Raw genomic sequence first — 16688 nt, forward strand, 5'->3', positions numbered from 1 at the left:
GTTCACCACTTCCCTCATCATGCTTTTTGATTATTAGTGTGACACCTTGATGCATTTATAATTTTGGGGTCACATCCAGCCCGGGTAAACATGAACAAGAAGAACACGGACAACAAGAAAGGGCACTATGCTACCTTCAGCCCACTTACCTCCCCCCACCTCCCAGCAAAGTTGGGCTTCTCTTAGTCTCTGGACTCTCAGTTTCACCCTGCTTAGAGCTGGGGAGGCCTCCAGAGGCAGTACGTTGGGTGGGTCAAATCCATAGGGGATTCTGATGTAAGGGGGGGACTCTGATGGGGACCCTGATGTAAGGGGGGACTCTGATGGGAATCCTGATGTAAAGGGGGACTCTGATGGGGACCCTGATGTAAGGGGGGACTCTGATGAGGACCCTGATGTAAGGGGGGAGTCTGATGGGGACCCTGCTGTAAGCGGGGGACTCTGATTGGGACCCTGATGTAAGGGGGGACTCTGATGGGGACCATAATGTAAGGGGGGCCTCTGATGGGGACCTTGATGTAAGCGGGGGAACTCTGACTGGCACCCTGATGTAAAGGGGGGGGGCTCTGATGGGGACCCTGATATAAGCAGGGGGACTCTGGTGGGGAACCTGATGTAAGCAGGGGACCCTGATGTAAGGGGGGACTCTGATCGGGATCCTGATGTAAGGGGGACTCTGATGGGACCCTGATGTAAGAGGGGACTCTGATGGGCACTCTGATGTAAGGGGAACTTTGATGGGGACCCTGATGTAAGGGGAACTCTGATTGGGACCCTGATGTAAGGGGGGACTCTGACGGGGGGACCCTGATGTAAGCAGGAGTCTCTGATGGGGAAACAGAGGTCCTGTTGTAATGAGGAGCTTTTATAGGAACTCTGATGTAAGGGGGGACTCTTATGGGGACCCTGATGTAAGTGGGGAAATCTGACTGGGACCCTAATGTAAGGGGGGGGACTCTGATGGGGACCCTGATATAAGTGGGGAACTCTGACTGGGACCCTAATGTAAGGGGGGACTCTGATGGGGACTTGATGTAAGGGGGGACGCTGATGGGGACCCTGATGTAAGCAGGGGACTCTGATGTAAGGGGGGACTCTGATGGGGACCTTGATGTAAGCTGGGGTCTCTGATGGGGACCCTGATGAAACAGAGGTCCTTTTGTAATGAGGAAATGTTATAGGAACTCTGATGTAAGAGGGACTCTGATGTAAAGGGGACACTCTAATATAAGGGGGGACCCTGACCGGGTTTTTTTTTGGTACACAAATATTTGTAAAATCTGCAATGTAGCCCCTGATAATGAACAGTTCGGGGACCCCGCATGTATAACGAGGTGTTCAATGTTCATTTGAGAAGCATCTCCCCTCGTAGAGTTTGCTTTCAAAAATATAATTTTAGTGCCATCTAGTGGCTGTTTGTGATATTAAATATATACACCAAAAGTATTGGGACGCCTGCCTTTACACACACATGAACTTTAATGGCATCCCAGTCTTAGTCCGTAGGGTTCAATATTGAGTTGGCCCACCCTTTGCAGCTATAACAGCTTCAACTCTTCTGGGAAGGCCGTCCACAAGGTTTAGGAGTGTCTATTGGAATGTTTGACCATTCTTCCAGAAGTGCATTTGTGAGGTCAGGCACTGATGTTGGACGAGAAGGCCTGGCTCTCAGTCTCTGCTCTAATTCAACCCAAAGGTGTTCTATCGGGTTGAGGTCAGGACAGTCAAGTTCCTCCACCCCAAACTCACTCATCCATGTCTTTATGGAAGGAAAGGATGCCACATCCTTTGGTGGAAATGAGAATTATCACCCTACAGAGGGCTGCATTCAGAGACACCCCGAAAATCAAAGTGAAAAAATTATGCAGCAGGCTCGTCCATTTTGCTGAAATCTTATTGCAGCAACTCAGAATGGTTCTCAGTAGTTTGTATGGCCCCCATGTGCTTCTATGCATGCCTGACAACATCCTAATGCTCCTAATGAGACGACGGATGGTGTCCTGGGGTATTTCCTCCCAGATCTGGACCAGAGCATCACTGAGCTCCTAAACAGACTGAGGTGCAACCTGGCGGCGTCAGATGGACGAAACATAAAGTCCCAGAGAAGTTCTATTGGATTTAGGTCAGACGAGTGTGGGGGCCATTCAATGGTATCAATTTCTTCATCCTCCAGGAACTGGCTGCATACTCTCACCACATGAGGCTGGGCTTTGTCATTCACCAGGAGGAACCCAGGACCCACTGCACCAGTGTAGGGTCTGACAATGGGTCCAAGGATTTCATCCCAATACCTAATGGCAGTCAGGGTGCCATTCTCTAGCCTGTAGAGGTCTGTGCGTCCCTCCATGGATTTGCCTCCCCAGACCATCACTGACCCCCCACCAAACCGAATATGCTGAACGATGTAAAAGGCAACATAACGTTCTCCACGGCTTCTCCAGACCCTTTCACGTCTGTCACATGTGCTCAGGGTGAATCTGCTCTCATCTGTGAAAAGCACAGGGTGCCAGTGGTGGGTCTGCCAATTCTGGTGTTCAATGGCAATTGAGCTCCACGGTGTCAGGCAGTGAGCACAGGGCCCACTAGAGGACATTGGGCCCTTAGGCCACCCTCATGAAGTCTGTTTCTGATTGGTCAGAGACATTCACACCAGTGTCCTGCTGGAGGTCATTTTGTAGGGCTCTGGCAGAGCTCATCCTCTTCCTCCTTGCACAAAGGAGCAGATACCGGTCCTGCTGATGGGTTAAGGACCTTCTATGGCCCTGTCCAGCTCTCCTAGAGTAACTGCCTGTCTCCTGGAATCTCCTCCATGCTCCTGAGACTGTGCTGGGAGACACAGCAAACCTTCTGGCAATGACACGTATTGATGTGCCATCCTGGAGGAGTTGGACTGCCTGTGCAACCACTATAGCAGGTGTGGGGAACCTTTTTTCTGCCGAGGGCCATTTGGGTATTTTTAAAATCATTCGGGGGCCGTACAAAATTATCAACTTAAAAATGTGCCTGTTATATTTCATCAAACATTTAATTAACTCACCCCTAATGTGATGACTGCAACTGCTTCTCTTTGGTGAGGTGTGTGATGTTAGCTGGTATTGATGATGTTGCTACTAGCAACTGGTTTTCCATGTTTGCCCCCCTTAATGCAGAGTAATGAGTGCCCCCACATATCAATGCAGAGTGATGAGTGCCCCCCCCCCCCCAATCAATGCAGAGCAGGGTTCTTCTACTTACCCGGCGCGGGCGCTCGCATACGAAGTCACGCCTCCTGGACCGACTCCTATGATCCGGAGGCAGCCCAATGGCAGGGCCGGATCAGATGGCTTCGGGGGCCGCATACGGCCCGCGGGCCGTAGGTTCCCCACCCCTACTCTATAGGGTCCAGGTATGGCCTCTTACTACCAGAAGGAACACCAACCCCCTCTATAGGGTCCAGGTATGGCCTCATACTACCAGTAGTGACACTGACCCCCTCTATAGGGTCCAGGTATCTCCTCATACTACCAGTAGTGACACTGACCCCCTCTATAGGGTCCAGGTATGGCCTCATACTACCAGTAGTGACACTGACCCCCTCTATAGGGTCCAGGTATGGCCTCATCCTACCAGTAGTGACACTGACCCCCCCTCTATAGGGTCCAGGTATGGCCTCATACTACCAGTAGTGACACTGACCCCCTCTATAGGGTCCAGGTATGGCCTCATCCTACTAGTAGTGACACTGACCCCCCTCTATAGGGCCCAGGTATGTCCTCATGCTACCAGTAGTGACACTGACCCCAGCCAAATGCCTAGCCAAAATAGTGACAAACAGTCAGAAAAGATGAGTAGCAAAAAAATGTCAGTGGCCTCCAACTGTAAAACCATTCCTGTTTTGTAGGTCGTCTCATTGTTGCCCATCTAGTGCACCTGCTGTTAATTTCAATAACACCAAAGCAGCTGAAACTGATTAACAACCCTCTCTGCTACTTAACTGACCAAATCAATATTCTAGGAGTTTAATTGACTTGATGGTATACTCTGATTAAAAAGTGTTCAATTAATTTTTTTGAGCTGTGTGTTTATTTATTTATTTATTATAATTATAAGTATTTATTATAAGTATTATAATAATTTTTGTTATTTCCGCACGCAGATCTTTACAGAAGAGCGATGGACGCGCTAAAGCTGAAACAAGAACCGCACAGGAAGGTCAATCCGTAACCAGCGAGGACTTTGGTGCAGAAATAAGATGGTCCCTACGCTCCCTACATAGCGGATCTCACCAATCAGCATTGCAGACCGGACTGGAATAACGTTACGGGTGTAAATAAGGATAAAGGGTCGTTTGTACAACACCACAGCTTATGTCTTAGCATTTGGAGTAAGAGGTGGTATAATAAAATTCTTATATTGTCACGTGAGAATTATCTGTGTCAGCAGTCGTCTTCCCATACCATAACCCCACCGCCCCCATGGGCCACTCCATCCACAACGTACGCCTGCCCATACTATAACCCCACCGCCCCCATGGGCCACTCCATCCACAACGTACGCCTGCCCATACTATAACCCCACCGCCCCCATGGGCCACTCCATCCACAACGTACGCCTGCCCATACTATAACCCCACCGCCCCCATGAGCCACTCCATCCACAACGTACGCCTGCCCATACTATAACCCCACCGCCCCCATGGGCCACTCCATCCACAACGTACGCCTGCCCATACTATAACCCCACCGCCCCCATGGGCCACTCCATCCACAACGTACGGCTGCCCATAGCATAACCCCACCACCACCATGGGCCACTCCATCCACAACGTACGCCTGCCCATACCATAACCCCACCGCCACCATGGGCCACTCCATCCACAACATACGCCTGCCCATACCATAACCCCACCGCCACCATGGACCACTCCATCCACAACGTACGCCTGCCCATACCATAACCCCACCGCCACCATGGGCCACTCCATCCACAACATACGCCTGCCCATACCATAACCCCACCGCCACCATGGGCCACTCCATCCACAACGTACGCCTGCCCATACCATAACCCCACCGCCACCATGGACCACTCCATCCACAATGTACGCCTGCCCATACCATAACCCCCACCACCACGATGGGCCACTCGATCCACAACGTACGCCGCCCATACCATAACCCCACTGCCACCATGGACCACTCGATCCACAACGTACGCCTGCCCATATCATAACCCCACCGCCACCATGGGCCACTCCATCCACAACGTACGCCTGCCCATACCATAACCCCCACCGCCACCATGGGCCACTCCATCCACAACGTACGCCTGCCCATACCATAACCCCACCGCCACCATGGGCCACTCCATCCACAACATACACCTGCCCATACCATAACCCCACCGCCACCATGGGCCACTCCATCCACAACGTACGCCTGCCCATACCATAACCCCCACCATGGGCCACTCCATCCACAACGTACGCCTGCCCATACCATAACCCCACCGCCACCATGGGTCACTCCATCCATAACGTAAGCCTGCCAAGAGTGGGTGGCTACATTCCTACATGCAGTGGGACCAAGAGAGGGTGGCTACGTTCCTACATACAGTGGGACCAAGAGTGGGTGGCTACGTTCCTACATGCAGTGGGACCAAGAGAGGGTGGCTACGTTCCTACATACGGTGGGGCCAAGACCGGGTGGCTACGTTCCTACATACAGTGGGGCCAAGAGAGGGTGGCTACGTTCCTACATACAGTGGTGCCAAGACAGGGTGGCTACGTTCCTACATACAGTGGGGCCAAGACCGGGTGGCTACGTTCCTACATACAGTGGTGCCAAGACAGGGTGGCTACGTTCCTACATACAGTGGGGCCAAGACCAGATGGCTATGTTCCTACATACAGTGGGGCCAAGACCGGGTGGCTATGTTCCTACATACAGTGGGGCCAAGACCAGGTGGCTACGTTCCTACATACAGTGGGGCCAAGACCAGATGGCTATGTTCCTACATACAGTGGGGCCAAGACCGGGTGGCTATGTTCCTACATACAGTGGGGCCAAGACCGGGTGGCTACGTTCCTACATACAGTGGGGCCAAGACCAGATGGCTATGTTCCTACATACAGTGGGACCAAGACCGGGTGGCTACGTTCCTACATACAGTGGGGCCAAGACCGGGTGGCTATGTTCCTACATACAGTGGGACCAAGACCGGGTGGCTATGTTCCTACATACAGTGGGGCCAAGAGAGGGTGGCTATGTTCCTACATACAGTGGGGCCAAGAGAGGGTGGCTATGTTCCTACATATAGATGGTCCAAGAGAGGGTGGCTACTTTCCTACATACAGTGGGGCCAAGATCGGGTGGCTACGTTCCTACATACAGTGGGACCAAGAGAGGGTGGCTACGTTCCTACATACAGAGGGTCCAAGAGAGGGTGGCTACATTCTTTCATACGGTGGGTCCAAGACAGTGTGGCTACATTCCTACATACGGTGGGACGATGGAGAAGAAATGTAGCTTCCCTCTAACAGGGAGTCAGATCACAGCAGCAAAAAAAGGGGAATTTGGCGATTTGGAGGCGTGGTCTTTGTCGTGATTGGATGCCAGGAATACACAGACCTCTTAAAACGACGACTATCTTTATTGTGTAACAATGGAATACACTCGGAAATGTTTGTGCCGCCACAAAGATACTTCTTCTAGTGGGTAAAAAAAGAGATACAATGTACAATCTACACCAGGAAGGGTTTATGATTGGCTGACCCGAGGTGTTGGATGGGACGTTTTCATTGGATGGTAGGATTACGGGATGTTTAGGTGATTGGCAGCGAGGAGCTCTTTCCCCTCTAAAGGCAACCATTTAGAGAGGGCTTTGCATTTTCTCAATTAATGCGAGGTGTTTTCCGATTGGATGAGGTGGAGAAGAGTGTGACGTAACCACGCAACCTCTCCTTCTCATCCATCCAACTGATGGAAAATGAACCATGGAATGTGGAGGTATCACTAGGTGGCGCTCTCTTATCTCTGACCCACTTAGTTTGTCCATGACATGGATGGGAGATGAATCAGTGGACATTTCCTCTAAGGCTGACGTTTAGGTATTTTTTTTCCCCCATCAGCACAAGGGATGGTACAATGAATGAGGGGTGTCCCTTGTACTGGTGGCTGCCATGTCCATATTCTGTCCTCTGACCCCACAGCTGTGACCTTCCTATGCTACGGGGTGGGGGGGGGGAGAAGGCATCAAGGGTGCTGATTATGCCCAGCTGCAGGGGTATCTGGGGTGAGGGTGGATTTTCAGCCTGTGTGAATCTATCTTTGGGCTTCTGCCTTGTGGCACCCCCCCTTTCCCCAACGCATAAGGACACTGTGCCCAGGGCAGCTTCCCCTTTTGCCCCTCTCCCCTTGTCTCAGGCCTTGCCCACAGAACTAAAAGATCACAGCTACAGGGGTATCTTGGTTGAGGGTGGATTTTCAGCTTGGTTGAAGGTCTATGGGATCCTGACTTGTGGCACCCCTCAGAAGGACACTTTGCCCAGGGCAGCTTCCCCTCCTGCCCCCCTCTCGGCTTTGCCCATAGCACCAAAAGATCACAACTGCATCTGGGGCGAGTCTGGACTTTCAGCTTGGGTGAATGTATCTATGGGCTTCTGCCTTGTGGCACCCCTTTTCCCCCAACACATAAAGACACTGAGCCCAGGGCAGCTGCCCCTCCTGCCCTCCTTTATAGTCCAAGCCCTGCCTGTAGCACTGGAAGATCACAGCTGCAGAGGTATCTGGGGTGAGTTTAGACTTCCAGCTTGGTTGAATGTATCCAAGGGATCATGCCTAGTGCCCCCTTTTCCCCCGAACACATAAGGACACTGTGCCCAGGGCAGCTGACCCTCCTGCCCTCCTTTATAGTCCAAGCCCTGCCTGTAGCACTGGAAGATCAAAGTTGCAGGGGTATCTGGGGGTGAGGGTGGATTTTCAGCTTGGGTGAATGTATCTCTGGGCTTCTGCCTTGTGGCACCCCCTTCCCCCAATGCATAAGGACACTTTGTTCAGGGCAGCTTCCCCTCCTGCCCCCCTTTCAGCCTTGCCCACAGCACCAAAATATCACAGCTGCAGGGGTATCTGAGGTGAGATTGGACGTTCAGTTTGGGTGAACGTATCTATGGGCTTCTGTGCCCTTTCCCCAACACATAAGGACACTGTGCCCAGGGCATCTTCCCCTCCTGCCTTCCTTTATAGTCCAAGCCCTGCCTGCAGCACTGGAAGATCACAACTGCAGAGGGTATCCAGGGTGAGAGTGGACTTTCATCTCCACTGAATGTATCTATGGGCTCCTGCCTCATGGCACCCCCATTACCCCAACACAGAAAATCACTGTGTCCAGGGCAGCTTCCCCTCTTGGAAGATCACAGCCGCAGGGGTATCTGGGGTGAGCTTGGACTTTCAGCATGGTTAAATGTATCTATGGGCTCCTGCCTCATGGCACCCCCCTTCCCCCAACACCTAAAGACACTGTTCCGGGGGCAGCTTCCCCTCTTGCAACCCCCCCCCCCGTTAGTTCCAGCCCTGCCCGCTGCACTGGAAGATAACAGCTGCAGGGGTATCTTAGGTAAGGCTCGGCCTTGCCCACAGCACCAAAAGATCACAGCTGCAGGAGTACCTGGTGTGAGTTTGGACCTTCAGTTTGGTGGAACGTATTTATGGGCTTCTGTCTTGTGGCAACCCCCAACACAAAAGGCCAATGTGCCCCCCCCCCCCCCCCGTTAGTTGCAGTCCTGCCTGCAGCACTGGAAGATCAAAGCTGCAGGGGTATCTGGGGTGAGTCTCGGCCTTGCCCACAGCACCAAAAGATTACAGCTGCAGGGGTACCTGGTGTGAGTTTGGACCTTCAGTTTGGTGGAAACTATCTATGGGCTTCTGCCTTGTGGCATCCCCCTTCCCCCAACACATAGGGCCAATTTGCCCGGGGCAGCTTCCCCTCCTTAATTCCAATCTTGCCTGCAGAACTGGAAGATCACAGCTGCAGGAGTACCTGGTGTGAGTTTGGACCTTCGGTTTGGTGGAACTTATCTATGGGCTTCTGTCTTGTGGCATCCCCCTTCTCCCAACACATAAGGCCAATGTGCCTGGGGCAGATGTTCCTCCTGCCCCATCTTAGTTCCAGCCCTGCCTGCAGCACTGGAAGATCAAAGCTGCAGGGGTATCTAGGGTGAGTCTCGGCCTTGCCCACAGCACCAAAAGATCACAGCTGCAGGGGAACCTGGTGTGAGTTTGGACCTTCAGTTTGATGGGCTTCTATCTTGTGGCATCCCCCTTCCCCCAACACATAGGGCTGATGTGCCCAGGGCACCTGTCCCTCCTGGGCCCCCCCCCCCTTAGTTGCAGCCCTGCCTGCTGCACCAGAAGATATCTGGGGTGAGTTTGGGCTTTCAGCTTGGATGAAGATGTCCATAAATGAAGATGTCAATGAGCTCATCAGCACATGGGACCCTTTTTATTCATGGTAAGTACCATCCCTTGTGCTGATTTATATAACAAAAATAATTTTACCCAACGTCAGCGTTACAACGTAACGAAAAAAACCACCTCCTTCTCATTTGTGCCGACTCTACGAAATCAGTTCGTCATGGGCGCCGGCGTAAGTCTCATAGTCCAGGCCGACGTCCTGCGCGCCCCTTTCGTGCGCGTTGTCGAAACTGTTCTTGCCGTGCAGCTGTTTGAGGTGCTTCCTCAGCACGGGTTTGTGCGCGAACACCATGTCGCAGTAGTTGCACTTGTGCGGCTTGTCCCCGCTGTGCAGGTTGAGGTGGTCCTGTAGAGAACACTTCTGGGAAAAGGTCTTGCCGCAGATTTTGCACTGGAAGGGTTTGATGCCGGCGTGGACCCTCATGTGCCGGTGCAGGTTGCCCTTCTGCGTGAAGGTCTTCCCGCACAGCAGGCACATGAACAGCTTGTGCATTTTTAAGTGGTTGGCGTAGTTCTCCAGGTGCCGGAAGACTCGGGTGCATTTGGGGCACTGGTGGTGCCATTGGAGGGTCTTGTCCAAAACCCTACTGCTGGGCCCGAAGAGTTCTTTTGGGGAGGGTCCCATGTTATCGCTGCTGTTATCGGACACGGCGTAGTTGTGGATTGGGTTGGTGTCCGTATCTCCAGCTCGGTTTTCTACGGTGGAATTGATGAGGGAGTGTTGGGGCTCCAGGGAGTGGAGGGCAGTCTGGTCCGAGGTCATGAACTGGCTTTGGCTGACCTTGGCCTTGTCGTTCGGGACCTCACTTATAGACTCAACCTTGACAATCTGAATATCATCATTGTCTATGCTATCTTCTGAGTTGGAGGCCGCTGGAGAGTCCGGCTTCAAAGGATCCTCTACGTCCTCTTCCGGTTCTTCAACCTCCGGTGATGGTTTGGTCTCTTCTTCATCCGTGGTCCTCGCGGCGGCGGCTTGCTGCGGCTTAATGAACTTCCACAAGGCTTGAGTGCATCGCTCCACCACGTGGCTCATCTGCAGGAAGCTGGCCGCCGTCAGGTAGTTGACGAGGTCCATCTCGGGGAATTCCAGGACCCCCGTGTAACAGGACATGAGCAGATGCTTCCCGGCTTCGGAGTTCTGCAGTATGGAGATGTGGACTTCTTGGGAATCGCTGAGCAAGAATTGGTCCCTTAAGTAGGGCGAACCGGCGGCAAACACCACCTTGTGTCCCGGGACTTCGGCGTCATCGATGTATACGGTGACATCGCAGAACTTGTTCTGTTCTCTTAAGGTGTTCATCCGTCCCAGCATGGAGTCTCCATGGTTGTCCAGCTTGAAGTGGAGCACTCCCGTTCTTTCACACATTTTTGGTTCTGAAGTGCTGAAGTTCTATAAAGGATCATTACAGATGCTGGGAGGGGACATCAACATCTGGAAAACAAGGAACATGTTACGTTACATCCTTATCTTCAGTAATTACGTACCTAAAATAGAATATACAGAGCTAAGAAGAGCCATAGAACTTTTCATGAACTTCACGGTGTGTATGAATGCTGGCTCCACTGGCCAACCTTTTTCCAAAACGGGGTTCCAATGATCTCTAGGGTTTCTCCAGAGCTTTCCACAGAGCCTTCTCTAGGGTTCCCCTAGAGTTTATTTTTAGGGTTCCTCACAGGGCTCCCTCCTCTAGGGATCCTCACAGAGCCCCTCCTTTAGGGATCCTCACAGAGCCCCTCCTCTAGGGATCCTCACAGAGCCCCTCCTCTAGGGATCCTCACAGAGCCCTCCTCTAGGGTTCCTCACAGAGCCCTCCCCTAGGGTTCCTCACAGAGCCCTCCCCTAGGGTTCCTCACAGAGCTCCCTCCTCTAGGGATCTTCACAGAGCCCCTCCTCTAGGGATCCTCACAGAGCCCCTCCTCTAGGGATCCTCACAGAGATCCCTCCTCTAGGGTTCCTCACAGCTCCCTCCTCTAGGGTTCCTCACAGAGCCCCCCTCTAGGGTTCCTCACAGAGCCCTCCCCTAGGGTTCCTCACAGAGCTCCCTCCTCTAGGGATCTTCACAGAGCCCTCCTCTAGGGTTCCTCACAGAGCTCCCTCCTCTAGGGATCCTCACAGAGATCCCTCCTCTAGGGTTCCTCACAGAGATCCCTCCTCTAGGGTTCCTCACAGAGCCCCTCCTCTAGGGATCCTCACAGAGCCCCTCCTCTAGGGTTCCTCACAGAGATCCCTCCTCTAGGGTTCCTCACAGAGATCCCTCCTCTAGGGTTCCTCACAGAGCCCCTCCTCTAGGGTTCCTCACAGAGATCCCTCCTCTAGGGTTCCTCACAGAGCCCCTCCTCTAGGGATCTTCACAGAGCCCCTCCTCTAGGGATCTTCACAGAGCCCCTCCTCTAGGGATCTTCACAGAGCCCCTCCTCTAGGGATCCTCACAGAGCCCCTCCTCTAGGGATCCTCACAGAGCCCCTCCTCTAGGGATCCTCACAGAGCCCCTCCTCTAGGGATCCTCACAGAGCCCCTCCCCTAGGGTTCCTCACAGAGCCCTCCTCTAGGGTTCCTCACAGAGCCCCTCCTCTAGGGATCCTCACAGAGCCCTCCTCTAGGGTTCCTCACAGAGCCCCTCCTCTAGGGATCCTCACAGAGCCCCTCCTCTAGGGTTCCTCACAGAGCTCCCTCCTCTAGGGATCTTCACAGAGCCCTCCTCTAGGGTTCCTCACAGAGCTCCCTCCTCTAGGGATCCTCACAGAGATCCCTCCTCTAGGGTTCCTCACAGAGATCCCTCCTCTAGGGTTCCTCACAGAGCCCCTCCTCTAGGGATCCTCACAGAGCCCCTCCTCTAGGGTTCCTCACAGAGATCCCTCCTCTAGGGTTCCTCACAGAGATCCCTCCTCTAGGGTTCCTCACAGAGCCCCTCCTCTAGGGATCCTCACAGAGCCCCTCCTCTAGGGTTCCTCACAGAGATCCCTCCTCTAGGGTTCCTCACAGAGATCCCTCCTCTAGGGTTCCTCACAGAGCCCCTCCTCTAGGGTTCCTCACAGAGATCCCTCCTCTAGGGTTCCTCACAGAGCCCCTCCTCTAGGGATCTTCACAGAGCCCCTCCTCTAGGGATCTTCACAGAGCCCCTCCTCTAGGGATCTTCACAGAGCCCCTCCTCTAGGGATCCTCACAGAGCCCCTCCTCTAGGGATCCTCACAGAGCCCCTCCTCTAGGGATCCTCACAGAGCCCCTCCCCTAGGGTTCCTCACAGAGCCCTCCTCTAGGGTTCCTCACAGAGCCCCTCCTCTAGGGATCCTCACAGAGCCCCTCCTCTAGGGATCCTCACAGAGCCCCTCCTCTAGGGATCCTCACAGAGCCCCTCCTCTAGGGATCCTCACAGAGCCCCTCCCCTAGGGTTCCTCACAGAGCCCTCCTCTAGGGTTCCTCACAGAGCCCCTCCTCTAGGGATCCTCACAGAGCCCTCCTCTAGGGTTCCTCACAGAGCCCCTCCTCTAGGGATCCTCACAGAGCCCCTCCTCTAGGGTTCCTCACAGAGCCCCTCCCTGAGAAGCGATTCACAGTCTGCAGCCCATAGACTCTGCATGGGTGGGGTCCAGTAGAGGTAACGCCCCTAACTCCCAGGATTTGGGGGAGGGGGGCAGACAAATCTGTACGTGGAGCTTGTCCTCCCTTTTACTGTCTATGGGGTGCAGGTCCCTGACTCCACCCACAGCCTTAATTTTCTTTGCTCCTCACTGCCTTTTTATGAGTCTCACAGTGCCTCGTGCCTCATTTTGCAACTACATCTAGCTTTTGCCCCTTAGTTGGAGGCGTTTTACTGTATACCTCATTTATATAAATCCCCCATGTTAGCTACTTTTTACTGCGAGCTTCCGGGTGCCTCCTTTATTTATATTCGGTGCCTCATTTATGTAACTGGTGCCTAGTGCCTCCTTTAATTATATCCAGCGCCTCAATTATTCCCCCCCCCCCATTTCTTTCCCCCTTATTTAATTATTTTTACTGTGAACCTCCAAATGCCTCATTTAGTTATATCCCCCATTTCTTTCACCCCTTATTTAATTATTTTTACTGTGAGCTTTGTGCCTCATTTAGCAACTTTTCCTTGTTTTTGTCTCCCTATTAGGTGCTAATGTACTGGGAGGTTTCAGGTGCCTCACGCCTCATTGATTTATTAAGTGCAACTTTTTTGCCCTTTGTTTTTTTTTCTTTTTTCTTGCAAGCTTCCTGGTGCCTCGAGTCTCATTCAGCAACCTCGTTTTAGTTAGGCCGCATTAGTGTTTTTTTCTGCATGTCCTACTTCGCAACCTCATTTGATTACATCCATTTTTTTTGCCCCTTGTTCAATTTTTTTTTTTAAGAACCATGGAGCAAAAACAAAATGAAGTTTTCTAAATGAGGCACCTGGAGGATCACAGAAAAAGAAAATCCCCCAAAAAATGTACTAAAAAAAAAAAAAAAAAAAAGAAAAAAAAAAGAGGCACGAGGTACCTGATGGCTCACAAAAAAAAAAACACAACATGGAGACAGAAAAACGGTTGCTAAGGAAGGCATGCAGGGGGAAAAAAATCACCTAACAAGGGGCAAAAACAAAATGAAGTTTCTAAACTAGGCATGAGGCACTTGGAGGCTCACAGGATAAAAAAAATAATAACAAGGGACAGAGAGAAATGAGACATGAGGCACTTGGAAGCTCACAAAAAAATTCCCAAAACAATATATTAAAGAAAAAAAAATAAAAATAACAAGGGACAAAGAAATGAGGCACGTGGAGGCTAACAGAAAAAAATTCCCAGGAAAAAAAAAAAAAAGGAGGATTGTATAAATAAATGAGGTACGAGGCACCTTGAAGCTCACAGTAAAAATCATCTAACAAGGAGCAAAACAAATGCCAAAAAATATATACATGTCAAAAAGGGAGGAGGCACGAGGCACCCGAAGTCTCACAATTATGCCTAATGAGAAATGAAACAAATTGATGGAAATAAAGGGGGATGTGCCAAAGTGTAAAAAAAAAAAAAAAAAAAAAAAAAAAAGCAAAATGAGGCATGAGGTATTTGATGGCTCACAGCAAAAAAATTTAACAAGGGGCAACATTTTTTTTGGACATAACCAGATGAGGCACGAGGCTGCATAGTAAGAAATTCAGAAAGAAAAAAAACTGACACAGGGCAAAACTAAACTGAAGTTGCTGAATGAGGCACGAGGCAACTAGAGGCTCACTAAAATCTACAAAAAAAAAATACATGAGGCATCTGGAGTCTCAGAGCGAAAAGCCCCTAACAAGGGTGCAAAAAAGCATGCAACAAGCAAAAAATGGACATTATTAAACATGGGGCACCTGGAGGCTCACTGAGGCGCTCGGTGCCTTGTGCCTCATTTATATCCTTTTTTTTGTGCATTCTATTAGAATTTATTTTCTTTTTATTGTAAGCCTCCCGATGCCTCAATTGTTATATTGTCCATTTTTTTCTCCCTCCCTTATTAAATGTCCTTTATGATGAGCCTCCCGGTGCCTCATTTAGCAACCTCCCTTTGCTTTTTCTCCTGTTAGCTTATTATTTGCATGTCTTGTACAGCAACCTCGTGCCTCATTTGGTTCCATCTATTTTTTTTAACTTCTAGCTAGATTTGGGTTTTTTTTTGGTGAGGCTCCAGGTATCTCATGCCTCTATCCAAATTTTCCACCCCTTGCTAGATTTAGCAATTTTGTTTACAAAAAAAAAAAAAAAAAGTGAGGCTCCAGGTGCCTCATGCCTCCATCTGTTTTTTCCTTACCCCCTGCTAACTTTTTTTTTTATTCTGAGGCTTTAGGTACCTCGTACCCCATCTGTTTTTTTTTTTTCACCCCTTGCAAAATTTTTTTTTTTTTGTGAGGCTTCAGGTGCCTCCATCCAATTTTCTTTCATGCTTTGCTAGATTTTGCAAATTTTTTTTTAAACTGTGAGGCTCCAGGTGCCTCATACCTCCATCTGTTTTTTTTTTTACCCTTGCCAATTTTTTTTGTTGTTATTATGAGGCTTCAGGTGCCTCATGCTTCCATTTTTCATTCCATTCTAGATATTTTTCCCTACTGTGAGGCTCCAGGTGCCTCATACCTTCATATGGTGTTTTTTTTTTTTTTGTTCACCCCTTGCTAGATTTTTTTGTGAGGCTCCAGGTGCCTCATGTCTCATGCATTCTTGTGCTCCATTTTTTTTATCTCTTTGTTGGATGCTTTTAAGTGAGCATCTGGGTGCCTCGTGCCTCATGCATGTTCCCCCACCATCCCCCCCTCCCCCTGCTGTCCTGATGTGAAGTCTCCGGTTCTCTGTGTGAAATCTCGGCTCTTCCTGCCCCAACCCTTTTCTTTCCTATTATAAACTGACCACACTGGGCAGGGGAGCACAGCGAGGTCAGTTCTGTAGCTGTGCTGGGAGCTCTGACTGCTCTCCTCCAATCATCAGTCAGGTCCTGACACGCCCCCCCCAGCTGTACAGCCAATCACTGGGAAGATCGGTGAGCTGAACACAGAAACCGCTCAGAGACTTCAATGCTGGATTTACCCTTCTTATAGGGGGGGGGCTAAGGAGGGTGCAGGGTGTGTGGGGGAGGAGGGGGATACAGAGGTATTGGGGGGGGTAAAGAGGGGTTGGGGGAGGGGTAAAGAGGTATTGGGGGTACAGAGGTGTGTATAGAGGTATTGGGGGGAGGGGTATTAGGGGGTACAGAGGTGTGTTGGGGGGAGGAGGGAACAGAGGTGTGTTGGAGGGGGGTACTGGGGGTACAGAGGAGCGGGGTATAGACGTATTAGGGGGTACAGAGGAGCGGGGTATAGACGTATTAGGGGATACAGAGGTATCGGGGGGTACAGAGGTGTATTGGAGGGGGGTACAGAGGTGTATTGGGGGGAGAGGCATGTTGGGGGAGGGGAGAGGTATTGGGGTACAGAGGTGTGCTGGGGGAGGGGAGAGGTATTGGGGTACAGAGGTGTGCTGGGGGAGGGGAGAGGTATTGGGGTACAGAGGTGTGCTGGGGGGGGGAGAGGTATTGGGGTACAGAGGTGTGCTGGGGGAGGGGAGAGGTATTGGGGTACAGAGGTGTGCTGGGGGAGGGGAGAGGTATTGGGGTACAGAGGTGTGCTGGGGGAGGGGAGAGGTATTGGGGTACAGAGGTGTGCTGGGGGAGGGGAGAGGTATTGGGGTACAGAGGTGTGCTGGGGGGGGGAGAGGTATTGGGGTACAGAGGTGTGCTGGGGGAGG

General features: G+C 51.4%; 2 protein-coding genes across 5 annotated transcripts in view; one reads left to right on the forward strand and one right to left on the reverse strand.

Moving 5' to 3' along the window:
* ARL13A (ARF like GTPase 13A) overlaps nucleotides 1-4362 on the forward strand; it is a 63604-nt gene extending 59242 nt beyond the window's left edge. For all 4 annotated transcript variants that reach the window (XM_082263352.1, XM_082263350.1, XM_082263353.1 and 1 more), the window contains one exon: nucleotides 4136-4362. In XM_082263352.1, the coding sequence (XP_082119478.1) occupies nucleotides 4136-4203 (68 nt within the window). In that variant the 3' untranslated portion in view covers nucleotides 4204-4362. The remainder of the gene's footprint in view (nucleotides 1-4135) is intronic.
* Nucleotides 4363-9462: 5100 nt separating this feature from the next.
* On the reverse strand, nucleotides 9463-10880 carry ZBTB26 (zinc finger and BTB domain containing 26). The gene has a single exon (XM_082264341.1). It carries the CDS (start codon nucleotides 10816-10818, stop codon nucleotides 9592-9594), a length of 1227 nt encoding a protein of 408 aa, XP_082120467.1. The 5' UTR covers nucleotides 10819-10880; the 3' UTR covers nucleotides 9463-9591.
* Between the last annotated feature and the right edge of the window lie 5808 nt (nucleotides 10881-16688).

The sequence above is a fragment of the Pelophylax lessonae genome (genome assembly GCF_965119305.1).
Source record: "Pelophylax lessonae genome assembly, chromosome: 7".
In the NCBI taxonomy this organism is placed as follows: Eukaryota; Metazoa; Chordata; class Amphibia; order Anura; family Ranidae; genus Pelophylax; species Pelophylax lessonae.